This window comes from Poecilia reticulata, chromosome 20, assembly GCF_904066995.2.
Source record: "Poecilia reticulata chromosome 20, P_reticulata-male-v2, whole genome shotgun sequence".
Classification (NCBI taxonomy): Eukaryota; Metazoa; Chordata; class Actinopteri; order Cyprinodontiformes; family Poeciliidae; genus Poecilia; species Poecilia reticulata.
The window spans coordinates 11,577,480-11,589,705 of NC_088849.1; the positions used below are offsets into that span (position 1 = coordinate 11,577,480).

The 12,226-nt window shown below is 38.5% G+C and overlaps 1 protein-coding gene across 2 annotated transcripts; it reads right to left on the reverse strand.

The window, feature by feature from the left end:
• Positions 1–310: 310 nt before the first annotated feature.
• Positions 311–9,756, reverse strand: pex2 (peroxisomal biogenesis factor 2). Of its 2 annotated transcripts, none has more exons than XM_008396127.3 (2): positions 9,649–9,756; positions 311–2,394 (listed from the first exon to the last, which is right to left on the reverse strand). In XM_008396127.3, exons 1-2 carry the CDS (start codon positions 9,674–9,676, stop codon positions 1,415–1,417), a joined length of 1,008 nt encoding a protein of 335 aa, XP_008394349.1. In that variant the 5' UTR covers positions 9,677–9,756; the 3' UTR covers positions 311–1,414. The 2 variants fall into 2 exon arrangements, with proteins under 2 accessions (XP_008394349.1, XP_008394350.1); XM_008396128.3 differs by having other exon boundaries at positions 311–2,391; positions 9,649–9,746.
• Between the last annotated feature and the right edge of the window lie 2,470 nt (positions 9,757–12,226).

Sequence of the window (12,226 nt, forward strand, 5' to 3'; positions counted from 1 at the left end):
AGGGTTTTGGTACAGTTTACTACAGTCTTATAGGAGCGAGGGCCCTTGAGATTACAGAGGGAGAGAGACGGAAAGGCAGCAAAAGAGAGAAAGGCCAAGGGAAAAGAGAGGATGGCTGTCAAGTGTGTGTGAGTCAATCCAAGCCCCTGGCTGCCCCCTTGATCTTGAGCATGTTGGGGTGCTGTGAAAACGGATAATGGGAGTTAGAACGACCAGGCCTGTCTAGAGAGAAGTGTACTGATTGTTATAACTTTCCCTCATCTCGCGCTCTCTCTCACTCCTCCACTTAACTAAATAAACACCCAAGAGGTAGCACTCTATCAATTTTAATGATGTTGAAATACAATTTAGGCACAAAATACACAACAAATGCTAATTTGGCCATGATGAGAGGCATCAGAAATTCCTCCCATTATTTATTCAGCTGACTTTCTGCATTTTTCATCAGAACAAATATTCCCATTTCAACAAACACACACATACACACACATCCACGCGCCCCATCACAGAGCCAATTTGGAGCATAAATCAACACATTCACTCATCAAATATATGCCCCGTGTGGTGCTCTGTAGTCTGTCCAGTGCACCAAAGACAAATAATTCCATCCAAAGTCCAGCCAGAGAAACAGAGGGCACAGAAGACTGTCGATATATGCACACATACATTAAACATAGACAACTGTGTGCTTAGAAAAGACAGTAAGGAAAAGTCCTCGCGTCATAAAGTCATACATGACTAAATATTTAGAAGGAAAAAAAAAAAAAAAAAAGCAAATACTGGGAACAGATAAACACAATTTCTTCAGAAATTAACATCTCTATCAAGGAGATAGGAAATAGAGGTACCAGAAATATTCCTCATATATGAAACTCATACTAAGAACCAAAACGTAAAGTTTTTCCAGTCAGAGAAACAGATATAAAAAAACAGCATGGGAAAAAACAAAACAAACAAACAAACAAACGAAAAAAACAATTAAAGGGTGTTTCTACTTTTGTATACCACCTTAATATCACTGGTGGCACACAACTTCCTAAGTCTGTTTTCTGTGTAAATAATCAATGAATAAGTCAATCAAGTTTAATCACTGGCTTCTCTAGATACGACTGCCCAATGCTAACTAACATAAATTTTAAGGGTTTTGAAAATTTTGGCAAAAACAGTTGAGATGTTTCTGAGACTCAAGTCGCTTTAAGCTGATAAAAGTCTGATTTGGTCATGTCTGTTAGCTTCATCTTACTGATCAGGATTCATGTTAAAAAAAACAAAACAAAAAAAAACACAGTTATTTGCTAAAGGTAAAATACTACTTGCTTCTTACAGTTTATCAAATCTCCGCTTAAATAATCCTCAACTATCCCTTTCACTCAGATCGAGTTTCTAGCAGTTTTCTCTCAGCAGGATGGAACCATCACCTGCCCACAACCCGCATGTCCATCTTCACCACATTGGGCGTCCCTGCTTCTGCCCCACATTTCGGACATGTGAGGTAAGCGTCGGCAATGCTGTGGCTTTTAATGCAGTAGTAGCAGAAAACATGCTGGCATCCCACTGTATGAGGCATTGTTGGCCATTCTCCACATAGTCCACAGTTTTTCCACACGTCTTTTCCCTCTCTTGTGCCTTCTTCCTCGGAATCTTTTCTTCCAAGCACATGCAATAACACCGCCGCTTTCAGTTTCCTTAAATTTACCAGCGGCAACAAGAAGATGAGGAACTCGGCAAAGCCGTGCCACAGTAGTTCCCGGTTCATGTACTGGTAAGTTACATCTCGAACCACATTAGGTTTACTGAACACAGCCTGAGCTCCCGCAATTCTTTCAGGTAGGACAGGGTGACGGCCACTCCTTAGGAAAACTAGGAAGTTGACAAAGGTAGCGAACTTAGCCAGACCAGAAACAAGAGTCAGGGCTTTACGGAGACTTTGTTGCAGCAAGCCACCGTCTGATTCCGAAACAGCCCCTCTTGGACTCAAAGCTAAACATGGCAGGAGACGGTAGGAACGCTCCTGCAGCCAACGGGGGCCTGCAGTAAGTATGGCAAGACAAAACTTCTGACGAGGGAACAGCGGTCTGTAGTGGGGAGATGATGAAGATGTGCTTTGATAGCGCAGGCTCAGTAGAGATTGACCTATTGTGGCATTGCTAGAATAAAGAGTAAACCTCCAGAGCAGCAGATAAAGTAAAACTTTCAGTTCAGGCTCCACCGGGGTGAGCAACCCTGGGCGGCAGTTCTGGAAACACTGAGTGAACTGGGTCCACAGCAGTTGCTCAAGAGCCGAGTCCAGCTCCAGGGCGTCCAGCTGGCTAATGCGCAAAACTGGTGGGTCAACTGCAGATTCTGAACCATTAGTTCGAGCTGTCCTTTTGTTGTGGTCCCTGTTCAAACCTGCTGGGAAAAAAAAATAAAAATAAATCAAGACAGATATTAATGAAGGCTTTGAGATTTGTTTTTGATGTAGAATTTGCATAACAATTTAACTTTGGTTTAATTTGGAGACCAAGTCATTAATACAGCTTCTCAAACTTTGGAGTTTGAATAGAAGAACCTGTGAACACTAACATTTTTTCTAAAGGGAACCTGGACAGCAAGATACAAACAATCAAAAGTTTTCAAGTAACAGCTTAAGTTAAAATAGAAACAGAGTGGACTTTCCCCAAGGTTCCTACAAATTTTTCATAAAAGAAATTCCATATATTTTCAGACTCCAAGAGTTTTCAGGCATTTTTTAGCCCATTTTGGAACTAGACACACCAAGATTCATAATAAATTCACACCTGATAGCAGGACAGACAGATGTGATTGTATAGGCGAATGCATGTATGGATGGATAACTATGCCATCTACCCTATTTACTTTCGAGACTTTATTCCAGGCAATATACGCTGGATTACACTTTTTACCAATAATCTTTTCCCCATAATTTCAGACCCATGGAACTTGTTCTGAAAAATGAGCAATAATGAAGAACACTGATGTCATATGACCACTATTATTTTTTTTAAATCTTAAAATCTATTTAGGTTAAAATCTGCTCTGAGGAAAAAAAAAAGTATAAAGAATCACTTCTATTACAGGACAACTTTGTTATACGGAGCAGAAAGGCCCTGGAGGGGAAGCCCATCCTATTAGAAAGGTTATTTTTCTTTACACAGAAACGGAAATCACTTTTCACATGTAAAACCCGTCCTTAATGCAAGCTTTGAGCTATGGCATACGGTGAAGCAGGGGGTCTTAGAATGCTTTCTCCACTGTATAAACACACACCATTCTACACACTAGACACACACCCACACAGTAGGCAAAGCTAAGGGGCTATCGTTGCCTGCTCCCTCCAGAGATAGGGGTGTGTGTACAAATCACATCACCAGGGATTAGGCTAACGGCACAGTCTCTGGTACACCATAAACATCTGCCAAATGTGGAACAATCCCCCCCTTCCAAGATTCAGCTCCATATGGGATCTCACCATTGTGTCATCTGGGCTACTTTGTGCTGCATACATTTGCAAACTGCTCAGTTCCCCAGTTTTATCTGCCCTTTGCCCGACTGAAACGCCTAAGAGGTGGAAGACTAACTAACACATTGAGAGAGAGACGAAAAAGGCCACCGAAGGAGAGAGAGAGAGAGAGAGAGAGACAGAGAGAGGCCTTTTCTTGACAGTAGCTTTTGTGTCTCGATGAACAGGATTTGTCACGAGGCTTTAAAAGAGATTTCCACCGGGTAAATATGGCAGTTCTGACAGAAAGAGAGAGGGATGATGGTCACTTTAGACGCTTCTCAAGAAGGTTAAAAAAAGCCCATCCTAACATACTGGGCCAATACTGAGGTATACAGGACTGTCTGTGCATTCAAGACATTTAAATAGACCCAGGATACACCATCCAAATAAGTGAGAATTAGCAAACCGATGGAAAAAAAGTGAATTTACGCTGAACTAAGCAGGTATGACAAATTTATTGAGCTTTCTTTGAAATGCTGCCATGTTAAGCGACCAGGACCTCGTTTGTGATGGGAGAGGAGTGTGGATTATAAAATATATATATATAAAAATACAGCAGAAAAATAGAAGTAGTCTGAATGTGTATGCCAACCAATAAACAGGCTCTGTTTGTTCTGCTTAATCTGAAAGTTTTCCTTTGATGGAGGAAAATTTAGAGATTATATGCATGTGTGTCTGGCTATGAATGCATGCCAAGGAAAGCCTTGATCTATGTGGGGCTCTAATGCAACACTAAGTTAATCTATCAGTCTATAGCTGACACACACACACACAAATACACACGCAAATCAACAAATACACACACTGCCAGGTGGTGGAAATCCCCGTCACAGCAGCAGCACTCTGGGGAGAGTAAACCCGACCGGGTCCAATAGTCTTTTCAAAGCTTTTTATCGAGCAGTTTACAAGTTATGAATGAATATGTTTTATTTGGGGAAACACGGTATTGACAACCACCTATCAATAGTAATGTGACTATTGTCAAGGGTCTGTCAATATTAATGTAATTATGATGTAGAGGGATCAGAGGGAGGCTGGAGTCGAGGGCCAAGTAACATCTCCTGCCCACTGCCATATCAATAGCTGGGATTGTTATTGACAGCTTCCCTTCAGACTTGTAGGACTTGCCAAATATATAACAAGCAGGCACTTCAGTCAATGCCGGGCTGCCTATAAAAATTAAGCATTTGAATTTACATGGTTTTTACCGCGGACAGCTGGAAATCCATGTTCCTTATGTAATACTCAAAAGTCACAGTCGATACAAGTGTTTGGGGAGCAGCGACAGGGTGTGTTAGAGGCAGTGTTTTTTACAGTTCCCATACAAACCTGAACGATCAGAGATATAGGGAAAGACATTATTTATTTGACATAGGTAGACGCATATAGTGGCATCCACAGATGTTAGCAGCCATGGAAAAATGTGGAAAATTTTTTTTTATTAGAATAGACTTGTCTTTTATTTCAGTAGTATAATATTATGCTTTGAATTTTTTTCTTTTTATAAATTCAACCTTTTATTCATGTTCATTTGTTAAATGAGTATAAACTCCCATATTAGGCAATAAGTGTTTTTTTTTATTATCATTATTAAAAATACAATAATTGAAGTCACGATTAGCTGAACACTTGCTCCAAATTTTTTTAATCACATCCTTTTTTATCAATAGGTCAGGGATGAACACTGACCTATGTTCATTCCTGTGAGTGTGAGATTATGCTATTCAGTGTAGCATAATCTCACACTGAATATTTTTGAGAAGTCATACCTTTTATTTAATTCCCTTTTAGGCAGTGAGAGAAAAAACGTCCCATGTTGAGAAAAAAAAGTATATATATATATATATATATATATATATATACACACACACACACACACACACACACACACATATATACATACACCACAATAACACACAAATTCATCTCAGCCGATTTTTTGGTGGCTGCAGATTTAGGAATTTTTTTGGTCAGCCAATCAACTCACAAATAAAAAGAAAACTATTTAGGGGAGTTGGTGGCAAATGAAAATGAATCTGAAAGCAAATTCACCTGGAAAACCTGTGGACTTTGTTTGTTTGTTTGTTTTTTTTAACTCAGACCAGAAAAAAAAGAAAATAAAATCACATTCCTTGGAATGTTAAAAGGTATTTCGATTCAGATCAGGGTTGATTCTCTTCTTGTTCCATTAGTTTGTGCATGCTATTTAGACAAAGATAGCACACTGACTCAAGGCTGAGTATGATAGCTTAGGGACAACAACAATATCCAATCTAACATGAAACCCACTGTAACACTGCTCCGAGGCAAACAGGGCCATGGCCAACGTGAGGAAGGAGAGGAGAGGCTACAAAAAGCATACAGAGCATCAGCCTAGAGCTTTGGAGCAGAAATGGGTCCTCTGAAAGCTAGACAATAAGCCGTAATGTCAGTTACCCTGCAGAACGATGGATAGACAAAAAGACAGACACGTCAGCCGGCACATCAAGAAACCGCCAGATGGGAGCTTTGAGCTATCGTCTACAGATACATTGAGACAAAAAAAAAAAAAAAAATGGCTGGAAAGATAACTAAAGTGAAAAAAATAAAGGGGCGGGAGACAGATAAGCCCAAACCTTTCCCTAGAAGCTGACCTTGAGGATGACGGTCACAACAAAGAAGGAGGGACCATCCTGTAGCACACGCAGCTCAGCCACACTGAGGTGAATCCATCCAGGGAATAGCCTATAGACAGAGGAAGACCTCACTTTCTTCTTGACCTTGGCTTTGGTGACTGGGGACAGCAGCAGGGTGTTTAGGACAGGGGGCTGAAGACTGGGGAGGGGGGGAGGCTGGGAAGATGGACAGTCTCTAGGGAACTGCATTTTGCGTTTTTATTTTTTCCCGCAGAAGTAATGCTACGAAGCCTCTCACAGAGCTATCACTCGCCGTCACTGGAAACAGTCTGTCCAAAAGGTCTCAATTTGGCTTTTTATGTATTGTAACACTCGAATTACTAGGCACTTAGGTGTGGTATTTGCATAATGTATTTGCTAAATTACTGCATAAATGTTCACTTGGCTTTCTATGATGCTTGGAGAGGGAAACAAGCTGTGCATTGGCAAAGCATGCTGGATTACAACATTACATTTTTTGTTTCCTTTTTGCGCATGCAAATTAATTGCTATAAAAGCTCTGGTGGGAAAATATCGAAAAAAAAAAATCTCTAAGCACTACTGTTTCTTTTGTTCAACTTCCCTTTACTAGCCTTCTATCAACGGGAATGAGTGAGGACCTATTAGCCAAAGCTTGCCATGTCTGCACTATATAAAAAACAAAAAAACAGATGAGAATGTCAAATTTAAAACTCTTAAGCGAGTGATGTCATACAGCAGACTACAGGCAGTACTGGGGACACTAAGATCACCCAGGCGGTAAGCAGACTAATTGTTATGAGTCCGTTTCATGAAAAATGAATGTGAGTAGATGCACAGAGGGGTCTTTGGGTTGTGTGTGCATCAGAGGCTAATGCTTTATCAAGGCTTCCCCTCTTTCTCTAATCACCCAAGACTCCTTTGAGCCATGGGGTGAAAGCCAAGTTAATGCATGAACACACACACAAAAAAAAAAAAGAAAAAGAAAAACTACACACCAGCTAGAACCGTACATGTGATGCACAAAAATGTCTTCTCCTTATTTGGGTATGCTCAGAAGGTAAATTATTTAGAAGAGTTAATTGATTTCATGAGTACGAAGGTTGAGTATGGTAAAACTGTATGAGTAATAAGTATGAGGGTCTGCGGCAAACAACTTAAAAAGCCATGAAACATTAAAGAGCAGAAAAGCACAATGAATGTGGAGGAAAACGCAGAGCACCTAATAAATGCGCGAACCAAATTTGCGTGTTCCTTAAGAATCAATGAGAGAGCAAGTCATGCAAATAAAACATGTTATCCCGTTGAATAGTTGAGCCGCATGTTTTTTTCAGCTTCTCCTCGTGTCTGAAAAGTGGGAAAATATATAAAAATAATGCTAGATAAATGAAAAAGCTGATAGTTATTTAAATCTTTTATGCTATTTGCATGACTGTTGTGTGGAAATTTTTCAAAGTGAGATGAAGCTGCTCTTTGTCTACTGTAAAAGAATGTGGGAGAATGTGAAGGCTACAGTAAACTCAATCAATCAAACCCAAAGTACAGAAGCTACTTTTAAAGGTTCCGTTTCATTTTAAATTGCAAATTGAATTCCAATAAAAAATATTTTTGCATTTTGACATTGCACACTTTTCTGATTAAATATTCAGTAAATAGCTTCACTGAAAATTTGTTGCGTCAATTTAAGACATGGGAACATAATTTTTTTCTTAACTTTCGTCTGTCAGATTCACATTTACATTTACTTTTACTATAAAACACATCCAGATCTGCTAAAACGTGATTTCTGATCAACTAAAAGTAGAAACAAAAACCCTCAGGGAGGCATCGTTGGTTTTAAAGCTCTTCCGTGTGGCTTCGTGAAGACCTGGCATCAGTAGAGACTGTTTTTCAAAGTAACCTGAAGAAAATATTGTATTTTTTGTTTGCCTATTAATTTACTTTTGCTAAATAAAACGATGTATCCTTATTTTAATATTTTCTTTCTAGACACTACATTGCCAAAAATATTGGGTCATCACTCTCAATCACTAAATTAAAGTGTATTTGCCAAGGAGTGTATACAAATCAAGCATCTACTCATGCAGACAGCTTCTACAACTATAACAGGATGCCACCTTCTGACATTTCCACACCACTAAACACCCCACAGTCAACTGTTGGAAGTATTATTACAATATGGAAACAATGAGAAATGACAGCAACTCATAAGAAAATGCCAGTGTCCCAATTTTCTGGGAATTGTTTCCTTTCTAACATTAGTGTGCATCTGTCCATGAAACAATGTCTAAAATGACAGGAATAAGCAAAATAGGAAAGAACCTGACTGTCTGATAGAACATCTTTAGGATGAAGAAGAGTGGTTGGTGTCTGCTAGCCAGGCCTTCCCACCCAATATCAGTGTCTGGTCTCACAGATGAATTTCTGGAAGCATGCTCAAAAAAATCCCAGAAACACTCCTAAACATTGTAAAAATCTTACCTAGTTATACCAAAGCCATTTTTAGTATAAATGGATGTAATTTTCTTTTTCTTTTCACAAAATAAATCATTATGTGGGTTTAAATAAAATCTGCTGGCAATAACATGCAAAACAAATTTAAAGTGACATTTCCCATCCAAGATAAAGGTCCAAATGGTCAAACCTAAAGCACACCGGTTTAGAATTAAAAGTAGACTTATGCCAGCATAGTTCAGTTGTAGATCTATGACCTTAAAACACACATTGTTTAAGCATAATTCTAGTCTCCATAAATTATTTCAAATGCTATATAATCATGTTTCAAATGTGAGCATGTTAACATGCCTATAGTTCTTTTTTACATTTTGCCAATTGGTTTTTAATATGTTTTTTTCTTCTTTTTTGTGAAAATAAAGCAACATCATTATGCGATTATAGGGGCAGGAGAATTGGATTTTGGTAGCAGATTTGCAAACGGTACAGTCAGCACTGGAAAAGAGAGATATAACCAAAAGACAGATAACGGTAGAGGAGAGATGATTGGGTTGAGATGAATGAAGTGAGTAGTCTCCTGAAGAAAATCAATAAGATCAACTTTGCCTTGAATCTCAATGCGGAAGGTTTTGATCTCTAGCCCTGATTATTTTTGGGAATAATGGAATTATGTGCGTGGATGCAGAACATAATCTTGAAGGAGCCCAGAGTCTCACAAGGTTACTAATCAAAGTTTCATTAGGTATACATATACACCTGGATCGCACACAAATCGAATAATAATTCCCAGTATATTTGATCGTTTATGTTGTATGCTGTGTGCATTAAACATACCGATAGACATCAACAATCGATTTTACTTTAAATGCAGGCATGAAGCAAATGGAAAATAAGACCATAGAATCGAGGGAAAAACAGGAAACCCTGACACTGCAGACTAACCGCAATGCTGGACTAGATAGAGCATTTTTAACGCCATTAAAACGAAGCAGGTTTGCCATTACTAGAAATAATACAGAGATAGTATCCAACTAATGTTAATACATGTATTCTTACCCATTTCTCTTCGGTGAAACATACACATCGACCGTTCTCCCCCCTGATATGCTGCAGTCAGCGTGTTTTTCCGGGTTGTGCAATTTAGCCCCGCCTCTTAAAGGAAACAAACCAATAGTGTAAACAAACATTATGATTGACGGAGTTAGAAAGGAAATTAACCAATAGCGTAACGCAGTTCAGAGACAGCGGCACAATACAGAAAGTGAGCGTTGATTTGCTGGGCTCGATTCGTCTTTGTTCCGTTCTGTATTGAAGTTGCAAAAAGACAAAAGATGCAACATTTATTTGCATAAAGTAGCACAATTAATATAGTTCACTCAAAATATGTTGTGTGAATTGTACCATAAATCATACAAGTTTTAGATTTAAAATATGGGAAACTTTCCGCAGCTTGCTGCGAGCCGTCCCACAGCTCTATTACGTTTTAAGACAGATTTATAAGAAATCTGCCTGTCAGTCACTTACAAACTACAAGTACAAGTACAAGTTCAGAATCTGATAGACCTACATTTGAAATGATATGGACATTTTATGTAATTATAGACCCCAAAACACAAAAAAGAATTGAAGCTTTTTTGTTTTACATCTTTACTAACTTTATCTATATGACATAGTTCCTTTCCAGTGGTGGGAAGTAACGAAGTACAAGTACGTCGTTACTGTACTTAAGTACAATTTTGGTGTATCTGTACTTTACTTAAGTAGATTTAATAATGGGTACTTTCTACTTTTACTCCACTACATTTTACAGTACGTATCTGTACTTTCTACTTCACTACATTTCTACAAAACTGTCGCGTTACTCGTTACATCCAAGTCGCGTTGCTCTTTTCTTCCGTTAAAATGTGAAGTTCAGGGATTTAAGGTGGCGCCGTAAAATCCGAGCAATAACGTGACGTAGTGTCTGTTGTTACCCATCGGCTCCACCTTTACTCGCACTCGGAGCTCCAGACATGCGCAGTGGTTTCCTCTGAGCGGGAGGAGATGTTTGTCTATAATATAATAGCACTGCATAAATTGATATGGCGACATGTAAAATCAGCAGCGCTTCGCTTTCACAGACGGTGGGGACTTCGTCCAACTTTTAGCGTCACTTGGAAGGAAAGCTTAAAGAAAGGTAAGATCTGTGCTAGCAAAGCTAGCTGTACTGAGACACATGTTGCATCTGATGAAAAAAAGTTGTCACTCATGCGCTGAATTATTGTGTGGAGGTGTTGACTGAGGTGTCGCATATATGGGACAACGCTGTGACCAAAGTCTGCAATATAGTGATATGACATTCAGGAACGAACCGATTCTTCTGGACGGATCTATATATATATATATATATATATATATATATATATATATATATATATATATTCATTTAATCGCTGAATAAGTAAAAGTTGAACGTATGAACACAGAGCATGCTCATTGCTCATTGATTGATTTCGTCTCCTGTCATGGTGGCAAACATCGCAGTGGGAGGGAGGGTGAGAACAGTCACGGTGCTCATTCTGCTTAGTTACTTGTTGCGCCGTTGGACAGTGTTCATAGTTGAACTTTATTTAGTATTTAATATCTAGGTGTTTTTATGGGAATGTGGATCTTTCAGATCAATCTGAGAACCAATTTTGATAGGTAAACTTAATGTTATTGTGTCATTTAGCGCGGGGCGCTGGTCTTGGGTTCGGTGGTCTTGACTACAACTCTGCTACATGGCTCCTTGGTTGCATGTCCTCCACCCCGCCCACACCTTCTTTACATCCCCTTTCAGTTAGATTTCTTTCTAAATGAATGTGACTAATGAAGTTCATGCTATGTTAGGACAGGAGACAAAATGTTTCCATCCCTGAAGTTATGATTCATAGAATCACATATCTAAGTCTAAACTGTTACAGAGAATAAACACAAGAACATGTTTAATCTGTGGTAGTGTTCATTAAAATGGCACATTTCTGATGTATTAAAATTAAATACGATCGGCACACTTAATGATATTAGCGATTAGGTAATGCATTCAGCGAGTACTTTTACTTTTAATACTTAAGTATTTTTAAAAGCCAGGACTTTTTTACTTTTACTTAAGTAAAATGTTAATGTGGTACTTTGACTTTTACTTAAGTACATTTTTGACTGTGTATTTGTACTTTTACTTAAGTAAATTTTTTGAGTACTTTCTCCACCACTGTTCCTTTCAGTGTCATATCAGGCAGAAAATGCATTGTACTTCAACATGAAATGGGCCTTAAACCCTTTGTGGTGACAATATATATATATATATATATATATATATATATATATATATATATATATATATATATATATATGTGGTGGGAAGTAACGAAGTACAAGTACTTCGTTACTGTACTTAAGTACAGTTTTCGTGTATCTGTACTTTACTTAAGTAGATTTAATAATGGGGACTTTCTACTTTTACTCCACTACATTTTACAGTAAGTATCTGTACTTTCTACTTCACTACATTTCTACAAAACTGTCGCGTTACTCGTTACATCCAAGTCGCATTGTGTTTTTTTTTCCGTTAAAATGTGAAGTTCAGGGTCTTAAGGTGGCGCTGTAAAATCTGAGC